The 20,516-nt window shown below is 41.2% G+C and overlaps 1 protein-coding gene across 1 annotated transcript in view; it reads right to left on the bottom strand.

The window, feature by feature from the left end:
• The window catches only part of pof1b (POF1B actin binding protein), a 118,632-nt gene that overhangs the window by 42,489 nt on the left and 55,627 nt on the right, over window positions 1-20,516 (bottom strand). Inside the window, exons 4-6 of the mRNA XM_063060637.1 lie at window positions 20,120-20,242; window positions 9,833-9,949; window positions 8,373-8,528 (exon numbers count right to left, since the gene is read on the bottom strand). Of these exons, the coding sequence (XP_062916707.1) occupies window positions 8,373-8,528; window positions 9,833-9,949; window positions 20,120-20,242 (396 nt within the window). The remainder of the gene's footprint in view (window positions 1-8,372; window positions 8,529-9,832; window positions 9,950-20,119; window positions 20,243-20,516) is intronic.

Below are 20,516 nucleotides of genomic sequence, written 5' to 3'. Positions count from 1 at the left end.
TTTTGATATGGGTCTCTATTGTGGACTGAGAGTGGGAACGGGCAGGGAGAGGGGAGACATAGTTGGGAAAAGGGGAAGGGAGTGGGAAGCACCAGAGAGACATTCTGTAATGATCAATACACCAATTGTTTGGAATCAAGTGACCTTACCTGGTGTCTTAGAGCTGGGTGAGTCTACACCTGCGCCACCCCTCACCCCGGGTACTCCTTACCTGCCACCTGTATCACACCACTCCCTCATCATTCCCAACATCCATTGCTCCCACCAGACTTACAAACTCACTCTCCACTCCACATTGACAAATGCAGAACTGTTCAAAAGTCTTGGGTAACTTAGCTCAATACGGTAATAAAGTCATCTGGATTTGTATTGCACAGTACTGATGGCATACAAGTTGAGGTCCATTCTACAGTGAGTTGGAGTGTATAGCTACGCAGGGAGGAGCACTATGTAATATATTGGTAATATTTGAGTAGTTTTGTAAATATATTGTTTGATTAAGCATTCTTTGTTTCAATAATTTACGATTACACATACAAAGTACATATACAGCACAAGTGATCGTGCCACCGCATCATATACACATGCCTCGCTTCAAGTAAAAACAAAAATGGACACTTTATTCCCAGTTCTGTCTTTGCTTTTAATTAGTTTGAGTTAGAAAACGTAGCAGTCAGAGGAAAATGGCCAGACTTGTCATGCTGAAATAACCACTCATTGCAACAGTGGTGTGCAGGAGAGCATCTCTAAACACACAATATGTTAAACCTCGAAGTGGATGGGCTTTAGTGGCAGAAGACTATGAACATACACTCAGTGACCACTCTATTAGGTAAAGTGGCAATTGAGTATTGCTGACAGCCTTAAAGTTACAATAATTATAGACACCTTTTAAATGAACAATTGATTTAACAGTCACCTATTTCTGCACTCACTATAATCTTTTGCTACAATGTTATTGTCACTTGTCTTGAAGCCACACATTCACCAATCAATTCATCCCTTAATCTCTGTTGCCTTGATTCTCACTGGATACATCACACATCAATTTCTCTTAAACAATGGTTGGTCTCACTTCATAAGTGTATCCAATCTCATACTTTGTTACTGTACTGAGAATCATTCGCTGGATTTAAGTGATCTTTACAAAATTAGTTTTCAGTTCACTCAATCTGATTCCTGGACCAAATACTTCCAATATTTCCCTAAAATCTTTAACTTGCTGAAACAGTCCAGTACACAAATTGCTGAACCTATACTTTATGGATTATCATGATGTTTTCCCCATTTCAAATGCTTCTTTTCTACTTTCTCTTCCAAACCAAGTCTTATCCAACCCCTGAGTCTTGAAATCAATTTCTGAATCTCACGCAGTGCAACCACTTCTTTCCCACAATATGGAGATCAGAACTGTATGATCCCATGTTGTATACAGTTCAAACACAATCTCCCTGCTCTTACATTACATACCTTGGCTCATAAAAAGGATCTTGTAATCCTATTTAACTACTTATTTTTCTAGAGATACAAGAGACTGCAGATGCTGAAATGTGGAGCACAAATAATCGTTTGGATGAACTCAACAGATCAAACAGCATTGGTGGGAGGAAAAGAATTGTTTTGGGTTTCTTTCTACAAGATCCAGAATTCCTCCATCAGCTTGTTTGTTATACCTAATTTTCCACCTATTGCCTTTAAAGCTTTATGAATTCAAATTAATAATTTGCCACATTATGTATTTCCTTGTCTTATTGAACCTCCCAAGTGATATCCTCACACTTCTTGGGATTAAATTCTAATGGTCACTTTTCTGCTCAGATGACTGAGGTAAATACTGTATACGTATTTTCAATAAGGAGGAAAAAAACTGCAAAGACCGAAAAGCTGAAATAGCAACTGAAAATATTTTAAAACTTTGTGGAAAGATACCAAGCCCTGTGAAATTCCACTAGTAACCCTTCCAAATACAAAACATTGACCAGTCATTACCCCTTTCTTCCCACCACAAAGTCAATTTTGAATCCAGTTTGCCATATCTCAGACTTGGGGGTTGATAAGTTAATTTGGTGCTGCAAATTGCTTGCAGGGTATTGGTGAGTGCTGGAATCTAGAGGTGTTAATGGGAATGTGAGGAAGGTAAACCAGTAATAACATAGAAATAGCAAAAATAGTATAAACAAGTACTGGTGATCAGAATGGATTCAATGGGCCTGTTTCTGTGCTGTCATGATGTAGTTGAAGACTGGACAAGAGGAAAGTAAGAATTAAGATAGAAAGATAAGAATTAGGATAGGAAGAATTGAGAGACGCAAAAAGAAACTGAATGGTTATACCAGGGCAGTCCTGCTGTGCATCTTAATAGCAGGAAAAGATAGGCTGTGCAAGGCTGGGGATTACGAAATTCAAGGCCAAATTTGCAAGGTCACCTGGAGTTGGCAATCATTCAGGGAACCATGATTCTAGATATTAAGTGGTGATGTCATGGGACTCTAGGCAGTAGGTGGTATTACAGAGTTGGTGTTCAGCCTTAATGTGAGATTGATCTACACAATAGTCCATAACACATCAAATTGAGGAATACACTAAAGCTTGGAAAATACTCCTCACTAATTAGCACTCACAAAAGATTGGATAGTTGCATAAAGCAAAATAAAATATTTTTGTCTGATGCAATGCAGTATTTCATTTCACATATTCCAGGCTTTACATCAATTTTCATTCAATGTAGATCTAATTAAGTGATAGGAAAAGATGCCACTGGAACTCCTCCTTGACCACAAGACAAAATATCTGTACCTTTGAAGTCGATCACAGTAGAATGTTACAATAACATTGAGCAACTTGCCAGCAGTTGGAAGCCATTAATAATAAATACCATGCCAAAGATTCATCAGTCCAGGTTTATTAAACTACAACACACACTGACAACTTTAAATTTGTAATTTCTTTTAATGCAAATCTTTACTAATAATTTAAACTATATGCAATTTAATTTTTAATGCCATTATCAATTAAACAAAAAACTTTGTTTCGAGCAAAGAACAGGAACTACAGTTAAATGGGGAAGGCTCATACAGCTTATTTTTGTTAAAGCAAGACAAAGAACATAAAATAACCTTAGTTCCTCTCAGAGGAGGGAATAATTTCAATCATTCTACCCACAGCCTTTTTAATCCAAGTTTGTTTTTCCATATGCTGGATATTTATTAACCTCAACAATTTACCCATACTTCCTCCTACCATCAACCTAATGAAAAGTCAGATGTATTTAAAATGCTCAGCACTGTTTTCCTCTCACTAACATGGAGTCATTTAATCAATATACCTCTTTACTGATTTTGATAAGGAAACTAATTTAAAGCTGTGTTCATTCCCAGATTATAGCTTTTGCTAATTACTGTATAAGTTTCTTCAATTATCTTATGTCACTTAATGTGCAATTTATATTTCATCATCTTGCCAAAGGTGTGTAGGCAGATACTCCTGCCCTACAGTTGCGTGAGAAGCATGTTATCTCAAAGAAGCATTGTAAGTGATTAAAGTCACCGCCAATTGATTTTAAGTTACTGTAAAGTTAAGTATGATCATCACTTAATTTGGGTGGATTTGTTAAAAGCCAATTACATTTCTGGTGCAATTGAAATTATGTTTCTTTCAACAGATCTTTAGAGACTGGTATCTATATATGAACTGTTTAATTGTGTAGATTAACTAGCGAAACAACAAGTGTGAAATCAAATTTTTGCATCAGTTAGTTCAGCAGAAGACCATCATCTGCAAATAATGCATAAATTGAGCCATGACACCAAAATTTAAACTACAGTGTTACGTACCCCGTAACTGGGTTGCCAAACCAGCAGAAATGGATCACTCAGTTGGAGTCTGGAGTACTAGAACTAAGAAAGTTTTATTAAAGAAACAAGCAACACAGTAATCGAAAGGATAATAAATGCAACAGTTCAGTGATGATAAACACACATGTGCACAGAATTAAGATAACAGCATCAATCAAGCTCTATCGTTGTCTAGGGGTAAATGACCAATTTCAAAATGACTCAAAGTTCAGTCCAGTTTAGTAGTTCAGTTCGCAGTAATCGTTGCCATGGCGGTGGACAACGTGGGGGAAGAGAGAGATAGAATAGGAACAACTCATCATTCAGAACGGCTTCACTCACAGACCAGCAAGATGGCTCACAGACCAGCGAGATGGCTCACAAACAGCTTTTGGGCGGGTCCTTGGTGATGTCACCTGAGGTCACCGACTGTGACCCCTCCTCCAGATGCGGTCGATCCTCTGCAGTGAACCCGGCACCCAGGCAAGGGCGGACACACACCGGGTTCCCGCTGATCGTACCTTTCCACCCTGGTCGTTGTCTGGCACTTCTCACCTACTCGTGAGAAGCGTACCGCTTCCAGGGTCTCGTTACCTCGGGTGGCGTGTGTGTCTGTCTTAGCGAACCTGTCCCTTTTTATCCCCCTGCTGGGGTATCGCCTGTCCATCACTTCAAACAGTTCAGGGTTCAAAGGGGGGAGCCGCTCCAGACAGCTCTTCCTCCCACATCCCTTCATTACACATCTCCAGACGCTGCTCCATTGTTCCTTATCTCTCCTTCCCCTGAGGGCAGGTGGCAGACCAACTGCTGATGCCACTGATGCTAGCCCAGGCCAGCAAACATCTTAATTTTATGTGTATTCTCGTAACAACAGTTAAACAGAATATTGGGCTACATTCTCACAAATTTAACAATTTCCCTTGAACTGGAGTTGGAATATGAAATTTGGGCTTTTGCACCAACCTGCAGCTCAACTTGATAATTAATCGTGCCAAAGACACTGGTAGAATAATCAACTCACATTACATCTTTTCTAAACAAAGATCCAATTTTTACAAAATTCCAATTGTAAAACATTACAAATAAATGGGAAAAAACAATTTAAAAAAATAGGCCAGCTTTGACTATGGAGGGATTTGAACTTCAACTTTAAACAGAAAGTTATATTTAAGTAACACAGATGTCCCTTACAAAATATCCATCTCTAAACTGAACCATTTAACTACAGTACTAACTTCTACTGCATTTTGATATTCCAAAGTTCTTGCATTGCCAAACTTCATGCCCATATTCCGCACAACTCTGGATGAATTCTTCCAATGCAATCTTTGTCATCTCCCCCCAACCAATGAACTGAGGTTTCCCTATCAAAATTACAAATGATATTTTCAGAGACTAATTATTTTGCATAATTTTTCCTGTTATTTCTGAAGTATTCCGTGCGGTTCATCAGTAAAAGCCAAGAGTGATGTGGGAACGTGCAGATTATTATGCTTCCTCTCAAAGTGAACAGAGATTTACTTAAGAGCACAGTTGGTCTACAGAGGAATGCTGGTTCAAAAACTGTAAAAGTAAACATGCAGGCAGAGCAAGCAGTTATGATCGCAAACACGTTATTTGCCTTTACCGCTAGATAGTTAGCGTCATGAAAATATACAGATTGGAACCAAGTCCTTTGGCCCACCAACTCCATGCTTGCTGTTGGGGCAATTATCCTACCCTAACCAATCCTCTTCTTCCCACATTCTACCATTCATCTACATACTAAAGAGCAAATTACAGTGGGCAACTAACCTGGCAACCTGCATGTTTGCTGGTATACAGCAGAAGCAGCATACAGTATCTGGTTTTGTACAAGACTTATGAAATCACAGTAGAAAGCATTTTCAGTTAACACATACATACAAGGATTTATTTAACTTGAGATGGGGCAGCGTTCATTTACTTGATTAATATTTGATGGGGTTGCCAGTAATGTATGTCTTCCCTAGAGATTAGACAAGTTGGTCTATAGTTGTTTAACTACTAGGATAACATCTGTTCTTACTGATATGCCAAAGGTTCTGATTTATAGGATAGATGCTGAGAGACTGCATCCTCTGGCTGGGAAGTCTAGAAGCAAACGATGGTTATGTGACAAGAATAAAACTTCTATGAATAAGACAAGGAGAAATTTCTTCTTTGTGGGTTGTATTGGGATTCTACAGCACAAAGGGCTTTGGATCCTTGGTCAATTGTATTCAAGGCCAAGATCAATAGTTTTTTTTTTGGAACTCTCAGGTTTTCAAAGGCTACAATGATCAGGTGAGAAGGGAATGAGGCACTGGATCTGCCATCATCCTGCTGAATGGGGCAGTAGATTGATGGCCCACTTCATCATCTTATAAAAGCCTCGACCAGTCCCCGCTCCCCTTTTGTTCCACCCTGTAGCACTCTCTCTTCTTTTTGCAGGTATAACCTGAAGTCTGAGAAAATTCATCTTCCTTTTTCCAAAAGTAGCAATACCTGTATACAATTTGATATTGTTTGGAATAAGTGACTTATAAATTGTCCACCAAAAACCACCGACAAGTTTGGAATTGTAATTAGATTTGCCAGCCATCAAAATAACTGGTTTAACCTCATTAGAATAGGTTTTAATGTAATTCTTGCAGAATACTAAATAATTCTGTAGATGTGATATCTTTGCTTTCATGAATGACTTCCGCTCAATTGCACTCACCCCCATCACTGCAAAGTGCTTTGAGAGACTGGTTCTATCACATCTGGAAGCCCGTCTGCCCACTACCCTGGACCCCCATCAATTTGCCTATCGCACCAACAGGTCAACAGAGGACGCCATCTCCACGGCACTTCACTCTGCCCTGATCCACCTGGACAGCCCTAACTCTTACGTCAGAATGCTGTTCATTGACGTTAGTTCGGCATTCAATACTGTGATCCCCTCCAAGCTGATTGCCAAACTTCGCCAGCTTGGTATCAGCTCATCCCTCTGTAATTGGACCTTGGACTTTCTGACTAACAGACCAGCCCTCTTCTGTACTCCCTTTTCACCTATGACTGCGTTCCTGTACATGGTTCTAACTCCATAATCAAGTTTGCAGACGACACCACGGTGTTTGGCCTGATCAGAGGGGATGACGAGATGGCCTACAGGGCAGCACCTGGCCACATGGTGTGCCGACAACAACCTGTCCCTCAACACCCAGAAGACCAAGGAGATCATTGTGGACTTCAGGCATGCTAGGAGCCACACTCACATCCCCATCTACATCAACGGAGCTGTAGTGGAGCATGCGTCAAGCTTCAAATTCCTTGGTGTCCACATTTCCGATGATTTCACCTGGTCCCTGAACTCCTCTATCCTGAACAAAAAGACGCAACAGCGCCTTTATTTCCTGCGGAGCATCAAGAAAGCTCACCTCTGTCCCAGGATACTGACAGACTTTTACCACTGTACCATTGAGAGCATACTCACCAACTGCATCTCAGTGTGGTATGGCAATTGTCCCGTATCGGACCGCAAAGCACTCCAGCATGTGGTGAAAACTGCTCAGCGGATTATCGGCACCGAATTGCCCACCATTGAGAACATCTACCATAAATGCTGCCTGGGCAGGGTGAAAAGCATTATGGGTGATGCATCTCACTCTAACCATGGACTTTTTACTCTCCTCCCATCCGGTGGGCGCCACAGGAGCCTCCACTCCCTCACCAGCAGGCACAGGAAGAGCTTCTTCCCTGAGGCTGTGACACTGCTGAACCTCACATCACAGCGCTAAGTAGTATTGCACCCATATTGTACTGTCTCAGTACTTTTATATTTGTGCTGTAGCACTTACTTTTTATTCACAGTTATTTTGTAAATAACACTATTCTTTGCATTTCTGGTTAGATGCTAACTGCATTTCATTGGCTTTGTATCTGTACTCAGCACAATGACAATAAAGTTGAATCTAATCTAATAAGCTATCATGTATTATGTGTACTATTGTGTGTTACACTCTGGTTCAGAGAAACATTGTTTTTTTTTACAAGAGATATATATATATACATATATATACACACACACACACACACACATATATATACACACACACACACACATATATATATATATACATATATATAGTTTATGGTAGATATATATACACACATTAAATGACATTAAATTTGACTTGACCTCACTTTCTACAGTGTGAGCAGACTTCAGCAATGCATTGGCAAAAGCTAAATGCTCAAATTCAATAACACAATCTACCTTACTTTAAATTTCGTCTAAGTTCAGACAGAACGATCTGGAAGAAATGAAGTATACTTTGTTTCTACATTCTCTCTGAAATGAAGTCTAAAAGCCCACTTCAAATATTGCCCTCCAAGCTGCATTGAATAACAAACTGCTTCAAGTACCCTTTCATTCTCTTTTGGATTTTGCTTCGAAAGAAAGCAAGTTTTCTACAAGCATGCATGGAAACAACAATGCAAGTTTTAAGTATCAAGTAATGATTTAGTACAAATGTCAGAAAAAAAATGCAGTACTTGACGTGTTTGAGGACTCTGAACTCTGACTGGTGTTGGACTCCGTCTTTCAGGGTATCTCACATGGGTTCCATCAGATCGCATGTCAAGTTCTTGAGACGTAACAGAGCTTCGAGCACTCCGAGACCTGAAGCGTTCACCGGGAGGGCTCAGAAGCTGCAATACAAAACATACCAACTCAGGTTTAATTTTTCATTCCCAGGCCTTTCTCAATTGATCATAAAAGCTTAGCATCAACTTTATCATTTAATAGCTCACTTCTTCATTTAATTCTGATCATCAAATCGTTGAAATGTTTAGCATCTACAGAAATGATTTTGCTGTCCCATTTCAATGAACATTACAAATAATAATGCTTGACCAACACATTGACAAAACAGATATTCATACAGTCATCAGAAAATACTCATCTAAGTCATTCATATCAAAACTAAACTTAATCCATTCTTGCTTGTTATTTTCACAGAATTTAACATAAATGTTTACAAATCAAAAGTTAAATCTCTTTGCTCAGAACTCAGTTTACTACAATATACTAGAGGACAGCATATGTGGTATGCTCAAAATAAGTAATTTTATCCTCCTATACGCCTGTAAAGACCACAATAGACAAATACATTAACTGCAAATAGTAGAACTTTGACTATGTTAAAACACGGAGTGTATATACAGTCAGTGGCCACTTTATTAGGTACAGGAGTGGAACCTGGTGTTGTCCTCCGCTGCTATAGTCCATCCATGTCAAGTTCGATGTGTTGTGCATTTAAAAATGTTCTTTTGCACACTACTGTTATAATGGGTGGTTATTTGAGTTACAGTGCCTTCCTGTCAGCTTGAACAAGTCTAGTCACTCTCTTCCGACTTCTCTCATTAACAAGGACTTTTTGCCCACAGATCCGCCACTCGCTGGACATATTTTTGTTTTTCACACCATTCTCTGTGACTGTTATGAACAAAGATCCCAGGAACTCAGCAGTATCTGAGATACTAAAACCAACCCATCCGGCACCAGTTATTCCAAAGACCCTTAGACCACATCCTTTCCCCATTTTGATGTTTGATCTGAACAGCACTGAACCTCCTGACCATGTCTGCGTGCTTTTATGCATTGAGTTGCTTCCACATGATTGGCTGCATTAACAAGCAGGTAAGGTGGCAGCTAAGTTTATGTTTTTCTTATCAAATATTCTTCTGCAAATTAAAGTGTTTCATTCTGTAAAAGTTTGCAGTATGTGAATCAAGAATAGAAAGCTCAAACCTACCCTACCAAATAAAATCCCAAATCATTAAACAATAAATCCAATCAGCTAACCACAAGTTATTTCAGTTTATTTCAATGCAACTTTAGACAGCATAAATTAGTCCATTATTCTTGGCTGAATAGCAAATGTAAAAATAATTTTCCTTTATAGTCTCTTCAGTACATGAAAATCATTGAAAAGCGGTGTTATAAATGGTACCTGCACAGGGCTATGCACATTTTGTGTGGGGCTTTCATTATACTTGACTTTTTCCCAGTGGGTTTGTGAGTTTCCGATGTTCTGATAGGATTGAAAGTCCCTGGTGTCATTGTATACCTATAAACAGAGAGTCAAGTGCCAGTTAGACCTGTGTAAGCATAACAAATGGTTTGAGAGCTTAACCCATACCATCATGAATGACAGATGCTTGAATATTTAAAGACTGTTCTTTGGTTAAGAAGGTTTTGACCAATGATAGCAGTGCAACCAGAAAGTACTAATAGATGAGTATAACAATGAGGATGATGGGAAGGCCCCAGGTAACTCTTCACGAGGGAGTAGGAGCACCGAAGCCCAGTACTGGATGTCTAGGCTGGGTAGGAGAGGATGGTTAAACACTGAAGTTCTTTGATGGGTGGCTGCTGTTGGGGGCAAAAGATATAAAAAAAACCCCATTTTAAAAAAAACATGCTGGAGAGTGATAGAAGACAGGAAGACATCAGAGCTTTGTGAATTATTGGCAAGATACTTCTGGGAAGAGGGTCAGTGGTCAGGGAGAAATTGTCTGCCAGGGAAGTCAGACACCTTGGATGCAGAGTGAGGAAGGCTGAAGACAACTGATTAAAGGGAAAATGTTGCATTGCGAGACCTTCTCCAAAGTATAAATGCTACAGGCAGTCCCACAAAGCATTTCAAGGACCAAAAAGGAAAATGGATTTCTCGAACTTCTGGTAATGCTCCCCCGCACCCCGCCCCCCCGACACCTTTTCCATTCCCATCTCTCACCTTGTCTCCTTACCTGGCTCCCTCCGGTGCTCCTCCTCCTTTTCTTTCTTCCATGGCCCTCTGTCCTCTCCTATCAGTTTTCCCCTTCTCCAGCCCTGTATCGCTTTCAGTAATCAACTTCTCAGCTCTTTACTTCATCCCTCCCCTTTCCCTGGGTTTACCTGTCACCTACTACCACGCTCCCCACACCCTCTTACTCTGACTTCTCACCTTTTTTCTCCAGTCTTGAGAGGGGCTTGACCCGAAACATCAAATGTTTACTCCTTTCCAGAAATGCTGCCTGGCCAGCTGAGCTCCTCCAACATTTTGTGTGTGTCAGCATTTTCTATTTTTGGTTTCAGATCTACAGACAAAGCTTTTTTGATGTTTACGTCAAAGAGCAGGTTATCCTGAATGTGGTGCACATTCCAGGGCATCCTCGTCCAAATGATCTACAATAGTCAAGGAAACCAGAGGCTCAAGACACTGCAGTTTCTGGAACCTGAGCAACAAATAATCTGCTTCAGGAACTCAGTGGGTCAAGCATCATCTGTAGAGGGGAATGGAACATCGATATTTCACATCAAACCCAACATCAGATAGAAAAGGGAAAACTATTAATATTGATAGTATTAATGCTGCATAGAGTTATGAAATTAATACAATCACATGTATTTTATTTTGAAAAACTTGTTTCTCAATGGTAATTTCACAGATACTCAGAAATGAAGAAAATAAAGACAGACGATGGCCATTCAGTTCGGAGCGTGTGCTCCCCATTCAATATATTCTTGGCTGGTCATTTATTTTAATACCATGTATCTGCTCTCTTCCCACATCTCCTTTTGCATACCAGTTTATCTACCATCTTCTTAAATACGATACTCAGTGACTTGGCCTCTACAGCTTTCTGATTCTACCATCCTCTGAATGAAGAAGTTTCTTCTCATCTCAGTCCTTTGACATGAGACTATGACCCCTCCAGCAAGTGGAGACATCCTACCTTCATCCATTTCATGGAGATCATTCTCATTTCTGGAAACACTAGCAAATACTAACCTAGTGTAACACACAAGATTCTGGATGAATTCGGCAGATCAGACCACATCAATGGGGAGGAATAAAGAGTTGATGTTTCGGGCCAAGACCCTTCATCAGCATGGGAAAAGGGGGACGAAGCCAGAAGTAGAAGGTGGGGGGGGGGAGAGAGAGGAGATGGAGATATGTGAAGCTAGGTGAGGGAGAGGCAGGTGACTGGGGGAGGGAGGATGAAATGAGAAGTGTGGAGGTGAGATAAGGAAAAAATGGTAGGAAAAGGGAACTGCGGCTGACGAAACACATGAGGCAACTCATCAAGAGGAAGAAACAAGCATATGTTAGATATAAGAAGCAAAAAGCAGGAGGGGCTCATGAGAAATATAGGGTAGCCAGGAAGGAGCTTAAGGAAGGAATTAGGAGAGCTCGAAAGCCTTGGCATGTAGGATTAAGGAGAACCTAAAGGCATTCTATGCGTATGTGAAGAAAAGAAGGATGACAAGAATGAAGGTGGGGCCGCTAAAGGATAAAGAAGGCAACATGTGCCTGGAGGCGGAGGAGGTTGGGGAGGTCCTAAATGAATACTTTGCTTCAGTATTCACAAGTGAAAAGGACTTTGATCAGGGTGAGGTCGAAATAGAACAGGCCTGTGTGCTGGACAATATGGAGATTAAGGAAGAAGAAGTGTTGGATCTTCTTAAAAACATCAAGCTTGATAAATCCCCAGGGCCGGACGTGATATACCCCAGGGTGCTGTGGGAAGTGAGAGAAGAGATCGCTGGAGTAGTAGCTATGATCTTTGAATCCTCTTTGACTGCAGGGGAGGTGCTGGAGGATTGGAGAATGGCAAATGTAGTTCCCTTGTTTAAAAAAGGTAATAGGGAGAATCCTGGGAACTATAGACTGGTGAGTCTCACGTCAGTGGTCTGCAAACTATTAGAAAGGATTCTTAAGGATAGGATCTACCAGCATTTGGAGAAGTACAGTCTACTCAAGGATAGTCACAAGATCACAAGACAAAGGAGCAGAAGTAGGCCATTCGGCCCATCAAGTCTGCTCCGCAGCTCCCCCATGAGCTAAGCTATTCACCCATCTACTTCCAATTTCCAGCTTTTTCCCCATATCCCTTGATACCCTGACTAATTAGATACCTGTCAATCTCCTCCTTAAACACCCTCAATGATTGGGCCTCCACAGCTGTATGTGGCAACGAATTTCACAAATCCACGACCCTCTGGCTAAACAAATTCTCCTCATCTCTGTTTTAACTGGGTACCCTCTAATTTTAAGACTATGGCCTCTTGTCCTGGACTCACCCACCAAGGGAAACAACCTTTCCACATCTACTCTGTCCAACCCTTTCAACATTCAAAACGTTTCTATGAGATCCCCTCTCATTCTTCTATACTCTAATGAATACAATCCACGAGCCAACAAACGCTCCTCATATGTTAGCCCCTGCATTCCAGGAATCATCCTCGTAAATCTTCTCTGAACTCTCTCCAACATCAGTACATCCTTTCTAAGATAGGGGGCCCAAAACTGCACACAGTATTCCAAATGAGGTCTCACTAATGCCCCATAGAGCCTCATCAACAACCTCCTTACTCTTATACATTATTCCTCTTGAAATGAGTGCCAATATAGCATTCGCTTTTCTTACCGCCGATCCAACTTGGTGGTTAACCTTTAGGGTATCCTGCACGAGGACCCCCAAGTCCCTTTGCACTTCTGATTTTTGAATTTTCTCACCATCTAAATAATAATCCGCCCGATTATTTCTTCTTCCGAAATGTACAACCGTACATTCGTCAACGTTGTATCTCATCTGCCATTTCTTTGCCCACTCTCCCAACCTGACTAAGTCTCTCTGCAACCTTTCCGTTTCTTCAACATTTCCTGCTCCTCCACCTACCTTGGTGTCATCCGCAAATTTAGCCACAAAACCATTTAATCCATAATCCAAATCATCGATATACATCATAGAAAGAAGCGGCCCCAACACCAACCCCTGCGGAACACCACTAGTAACTGGCAACCAATCAGAATAGGATCCCTTTATTCCCACCCTTTGCTTTCTGCCTATCAGCCAATGCTCCACCCATTTCAATATCTTTCCTATAATTCCATGGGCTCTCATCTTATTAAGCAGCCTCATATGCGGCACCTTATCGAAGGCCTTTTGAAAATCCAAATACACAACATCCACAGCCTCTCCCTTGTCAATCTTATTCGAGATTACCTCAAAAAATTCCAATAGGTTGGTGAGGCAGGATCTTCCCTTCATGAAACCATGCTGGCTTCGGCCTATCTTGTCATGCACCTCGAGGTATTTCATAACCTCGTCCTTGAGGATTGACTCCAATATCTTTCCAACTACCGATGTCAGACTAATAGGTCTGTAATTTTCTTTTTGCTGCCTCCTTCCTTTCTGAAATAGCGGAACTACACTTGCGACCTTCCAGTCCTCCGGAACCATGCCAGAGTCTATTGATTCCTGGAAGATCATTTCCAATGCTTCCACAATCTCCAAAGCCACCTCCTTCAGAACCCTTGGGTGCACCTCATCCGGACCGGGAGACTTATCTATTCTTAGTCCACTTAGCTTCCCAAGCACTTTCTCTCCAGTAATCTTGACTGTACCTAATTCTATTCCCTGATACCTCTGGCTATCAGGTATATTGCTCACGTCTTCCACTGTGAAGACTGATGCAAAATACTCATTCAGTTTCTCCGCCATCTCTTTGTTATCCATTATAATTACTCCAGCATCATTTTCAATCGGTCCCGTATCTACCCTTGTCACTCTTTTACTCTTCATATATTTTTTAAAACTCTTAGTATCCTTTTTATGTTAATCGCCAACTTCCTTTCATAATTCATCTTTTCTTTCCTAATGACTTTCTTAGTTTCCTTCTGTAAGTTTTTAAAAGTCTTCCAGTCCTCATTTTTCCCACTAATTTTTGCTTCCTTGTACGCCATTTCTTTTGCTTTTATTTTTGCCTTACCCTCTCTCGTTAGCCACATTTGTGCCATTTTTCCATTCATGATTTTCTTTTTTCTTGGAATATATTTTTCCCGCATTTTCCTTATTTCTTGTAGGAATTTCATCCAATTCTGCTCTGCCGTCCCTCCATTTAGCTTACTTTTCCAATCGACTTGGGCCAGTTCCTCTCTCTTACCACTGTAATTTCCCCTGTTCCACTGAAATATCGATACACCTGATACCAGCTTCTCCTTTTCAAATTTGAAACTGAACTCAATCATATTATGATCACTACTTCCAAGGGGTTCCTTTACCTCCAGCTCCCTAATCACCTCAGGTTCGTTACACAACACCCAATCCAAAACAGCCAGTCCCCTGATGGGCTTCTGGACAAGCTGCTCCAAAAAGCCATCCTGTAGGCATTCTACAAACTCCCTCTCATGTGATCCATTACCTTCCTGACTTTCCCAATCCACTTTCATATTAAAATCCCCCATAATTATCTTGACATTTTCCTTCTGACACGCTTTTTCTATTTCCAGCTGCAACTTGTAGTCCACATCCCGGCTGCTGTTTGGAGGCCTGTATATAACTGCTATTAGTGTCTTTTTACACTTGCCATTTCTTAATTCTACCCATAAGGATTCTACCTCTTCTGATCCTATGTCCCTTCTTTCTATTGATTTGATATCATTACTTACCATCAGGGCCACGCCACCCCCTTTACCTACCTTCCTATCTTTCCTATACACTGTGTATCCTTGGATATTCAGCTCCCAATCACATCCATCACTTAGCCATGACTCGGTGATGGCCACAATGTCATATCTTTTAACCTGCAGCTGTGCAGCAAGGTCATCCACTTTATTTCTAATGTTGCGTGCATTTAAGTACAGTACATTTAGATCAGTATCTGTTGCAGATTTTGCTATATTTCTATTTTGCAGCAAATTATTCTGTATATTCTCTGGCCTGTCCTTCTTGCCATCTTTGCTGCACAGTATTTTTGACTTATTTCTATTTTCCTCTTCCTCGACCCTATCATCTTTGTTTCCTTCCCCTTGCCAACTTAGTTTAAACCTTCCCTATCAGCTATATTAAATTATGGGGTAGTCAACATGGCTTTGTGAAGGGAAGGTCTTGCCTCACGAACCTAATCGAGTTTTTTGAAGAGGTAGCAAAAGAAATTGATGAGGGTAGAGCGGTAGATGTGGTCTACATGGATTTTAGCAAGGCAGTTGACAAGGTCCCCCACGAGACACTCATCCAGAAAGTCATGAGGCATGGGATCAGTGGAACCTTGGTTGTTTGGATAAAAAAATTGGCTTACAGGAAGAAAGCAGAGGGTAGTAGTGGAAGGAAAGTATTCTGCCTGGAGGTCGGTGACTAGTGGAGTGCCGCAAGGATCTGTCCTGGGACCCCTGCTGTTTGTGATTTTTATAAATGACCTGGATGAAGAGGTGGAAGGATGGGTGAGTAAGTTTGCGGATGACACGAAGGTTGGAGGAGATGTGGATGGAGCTGTAGGTTGTCGAAGGTTACAAGAGGATATAGGCAGGATGCAGAGTTGGGCAGAAAAGTGGTAGATGGAATTCAATGCGGATAAGTGTGAGGTGATGCATTTCGGAAGGACAAACCAGAAGGCTGAGTACAGGGTTAACGGTCAATTACTTAAGAGTGTGGATGAACAGAGGGACCTTGGGGTTCAAATCCATACATCCCTCAAGGTCGCTGCACAGGTTGATAGGATAGTTAAGAAGGCCTATGGGAAGCTAGGCTTCATTAATAGGGGGACTGAGTTCAAGAGTAGAGAGGTCATGTTGCAACTCTACAAATCTCTGGTGATACCACACTTAGAGTATTGTGTTCAGTTCTGGTCACCTCATTATAGGAAGGATGTGGAAACTATGGAGAGGATGCAGAGGAGATTTACCAGGATATTTACCAGATTTACCTGGATTGGAAAACAAGTCTTATGAGGCAAGGTTAGCAGAGCTGGGACTTTTCTCTTTGGAGCGTAGAAGGATGAGAGGGGACTTGATAGAGGTCTACAAGATTATGAGAGGCATAGATAGGGTGGATAGCCATTACCTGTTTCCCAGGGCACAAATAGCAAACACCAGAGGGCATATGTACAAAGTTAAGGGAGGGAAGTTTAGGGGAGACACCAGGGGTAAGTTGTTTTGTTTTACACAGAGGGTTGTGGGTGCCTGGAATGACTTGCCAGGGATGGTGGTGGAGGCCAAAACATTAGGGGTATTTACGAGACTCTTGGACAGGCACATGGATGAAAGAAAAATAGAGGGTTATGGGGTAGTGTGGATTTAGTACATTTTTTCAGGAATATATGGGTCGGCACAACATCGAGGGCCGAAGGGCCTGTACGGTGCTGTAGTATTCCAGTGTCTAGTGTCTAGAAAGTTGGAAAAGGTATAAGGCTGAAGAATGAGGAATATGATGGGAGAGGAAAGTGGACCATAGGAGTAAGGGAAGGAAGAGGGGCACCAGAAGGTGGTGGTTTGTGACAGGCAGGTGAGGAAAAGAGAAGCAGAATGGAGAATAGAAAATGAGGGGGTGTGGGATAAATTACTGGAAATTAGAGAAATTGATATTCATGCAGTCAGGTTGGAGGCTGCCCAAACAGAGTATCTTGCTCCACCAATCAGAATGGAGCCTCACCATGGCAATAGAGGAGGCCAAAGACCAACAGGTTGAATGGTATTGAGGACTGGAAATAAAATGGTTGGCCACCAAGATATCCTCCCTAATGCAGACGGAACAAAGGTGCTCGACAAAGCGGTTCCCCAATCTGTGTCGGGTCTCGCAAAATTAGAGGTAGCCGTGCTTTAGAAGGCCCGACAGACTTCCACGTTAAATGTTGCCTCACCTTGAATGACTATTTGGAACCCTAAATGGTGGTGAGGAGGTAAATGAGACAGTGTAGCACGAGTTTTGCTTGTAGGGATAAGTGCCAGAAGGGAGACCAGTGAGGAGGAAATGAATAGACAAGGGAATCATGGAGAGAGTGATTCCTGCAGAAAGCAACAGGGTGGGGTAGGTAAAGATGTGTTTGTTGGTAAAATCCCATTAAAGATGGCAGAAGTTGTGGAGAATGATGTGCTGAATGCAGAGGCTCATTGTGTAGCAGGTGAGGACAAGAGTATCTCTATACCTGTTAAGGTAGCAGGAAGATGGGGTGAGGACTGATGTCTGGGAAATGCACGTGAGGGGAGTGTCAATGGCAGACAAAGGGAAACCACATTCTTTGAAAGAGGACATCTCAGGTGTTCTTGAAATGTCCTGAGAACAGATGTGTCAGAGGCAGAAGGACTAAGAAAAAGGAATGGAATTTTTTTTCCCAAGTCACAGTGTGAGAAGAGCTATAGTCAAGATAGCTGTAGGAGTCAGTAAGCTTACAAAAGATGTCAGTAGACAGCTTGTCTCCAGAGATAGAGAAAGAAAGATTGAGACAGGGGAGAGATGTCAGAAATGGATGAAGTGAATTTAAGGGCAGGGTGCAAATTGGAAGCAAACCTGATGAGATTGATGAGGGGTCAGTATGGGTGCAGGAAGCAGCACCAATACAGCCATCTATGTAGCACAGAAAGAGTTGGGGAGCATTCCCAGTGAAGGCTTGGAAGACAGACCACTTCCCATAGCCAATGAAAAGGCAGGCACAGCTGAGGCCCATGTGGGTACCCATGGCTACACCTTGGCTTTGAAGAAGAGCTGAAGGAGAAATGGTTGAGTGCAAGGACCATTTCCGCCAGACGAAGGATAGTTGGGGTGGAGGGGAACTGGTTAGGTCTGTTATCTAGAAAGAAGCACAGAGCATTATGGCTTTCTTGATGGGAAATAGAAGTGTATAGGGAATAGATATCTGCAGTGAAAATGAGGTGATCAGGACCAGGGAACTGAAAGTTGCAGTACAGATCGAGAGCGTGTGAAGTGTCGCACATAAAGATGGGAAGGGACTGAACCAAAGGAGAAGAAGTGTAGTTGAGATGTGCAGACACAGTCAAAAACAATGGGCTAACTGATCTATAGATTGTGAAATCGTTCCCACAGATTGGAGAATGGTAAATGTAAACCTGTTATTTTTAACAAGTAACTGTATTAGGCAGGTAGGGCAGCTTGAAAATTCTAATATTTCACCAGTCTGCTGAATGAGAAGAGATTAGATTTATTGTCCCCAGAGTTTATTAAAAAAACTGCAGATGCCGAGAATGTGAAATGTGAAAAAAATCCAAAATGCTGGAAGGACTCAGGTCAGACAGCATCTATGAAAACAGGAAAAAAAAGTTAACCCTTCAGATCACAGAGTCTTTCAACACAAGCTATCCTATTTTAAAAATAGCAGGTTGGTGGGAACTATTTCACAATCTACAAATTTCTGGAAAATGATAACCAACGCATTGACTACTTCCACAGCCAAGTGTTGATGAAGGGTCTTGGCTGGAAACGTTGACTGTTCATTTCCCTCCATAGCTACTGCCTAACCAACCAAATTCCTCCAGCATTTTAAGTACGTTGCTCAAGATTTCTAGCATCAGCAGAACTTCCTGTGTCTCCATAAATAACTTTGAAACATCAAATTCATGAGTTAAAAATTCCTTTACAAATACAAGCGGTGGTTGGGAGGGGTGCGGGGAAGACGAAGAATTCAATTCTGCATTAGGTCTCACCAATGTAGGATCAAAGAGACAGATTCTCTGGTATAATGATAAAGAAACTGGTATAATGATCAGACTTTTCCACTGGATCATGTTAAGTCCAGCAGTGGGGAAATGGCGACATGCATCAGCATGTATCACTCAATTTCTCACTGACGAATGAATTCAGGGCATCCGTACTTACTTATTAGTAATTGAATGCCAGTGGTTTCCTTGGAAACACTGGTCGTAACCAGCTTAGTATGAACTAGTCATTGTTGCAGAAAAATTGATTTTGTTCCGACAAAAGAACTTAGATTCACACTTGCTCTGCAAAAGAAAAACTCTAAAAATTAGTCTCAGTGGAGAGAGTGGAAATAAAAATGTTTTGTTGTAATGGTTTCAAACTTACTGAAGTTCAGTCACTCTACAGGCTCCAGGATGTGTCAGCATAATAAGGGAGGACCCTTGGAAAAAAAAGCTAATTAACCTAAGAATGTACACAAATGAATCTAATAATTCAACTTTAATGTACAATCATAAACTCAAGTGCTGGAAAATGTTGCAGGAACTCAGCAGGTCAGGCAGCAGCACCTATGGAAATGAAAAGATAGTCCACTTTTCGGGCAGAGACCGTTCTTCAGGACTGAGAAGGAAGGGGGAAAGATGACAGAATAAAAAAGGTGGGGAGTAGGGGTAGAAAAGGAGGCTGCCCGAATGTGATAGGTGAAGCCAGGTGGCTGGGAATTGGTGGGATTATTTTTATTCATTCTTTTGATTTCTAAGAGAATATAAAAGTATTAGCAATTCATGCCTTTAAAATTAAAAATTATTTGCTTTAACACATACCTGTATGGAAGGAAGTTGATCAACCGTCAAGTACGTTTTATGTACGATGACTTCTGAATCTTTGGGCACATTTATTCCTTTCATGCTTTGGGCCAGCACGTACTGATGCTGTCTGTTTTGTATCTGTGTCACAAACAAATGGAAATTCAGATTTATACATTTATAAAGTCAAAACACCTCATTGAGTACTAAAGATATACAGCACAGAAACAGGCCATTTGGCCAACTGAGTCTATGCTATCAACCATATTGTTTTTACACTAAACCTACATTCCCATTAACTCTCCCTAAATTCTACAACTCAGGTATGCATCACAGGCGATTTATAGAGACTAATTAACTTTCCAATTTGCATGTTGTTGGGATGTGGGAGGAAATTGAAGAATCTAGAGGAAAC

Source organism: Mobula hypostoma, chromosome 10, assembly GCF_963921235.1.
Source record: "Mobula hypostoma chromosome 10, sMobHyp1.1, whole genome shotgun sequence".
Classification (NCBI taxonomy): domain Eukaryota; kingdom Metazoa; phylum Chordata; class Chondrichthyes; order Myliobatiformes; family Myliobatidae; genus Mobula; species Mobula hypostoma.
Note: the sequence above shows the minus strand (reverse complement) of the source record. Positions and strands in the feature narration are given on the sequence as shown.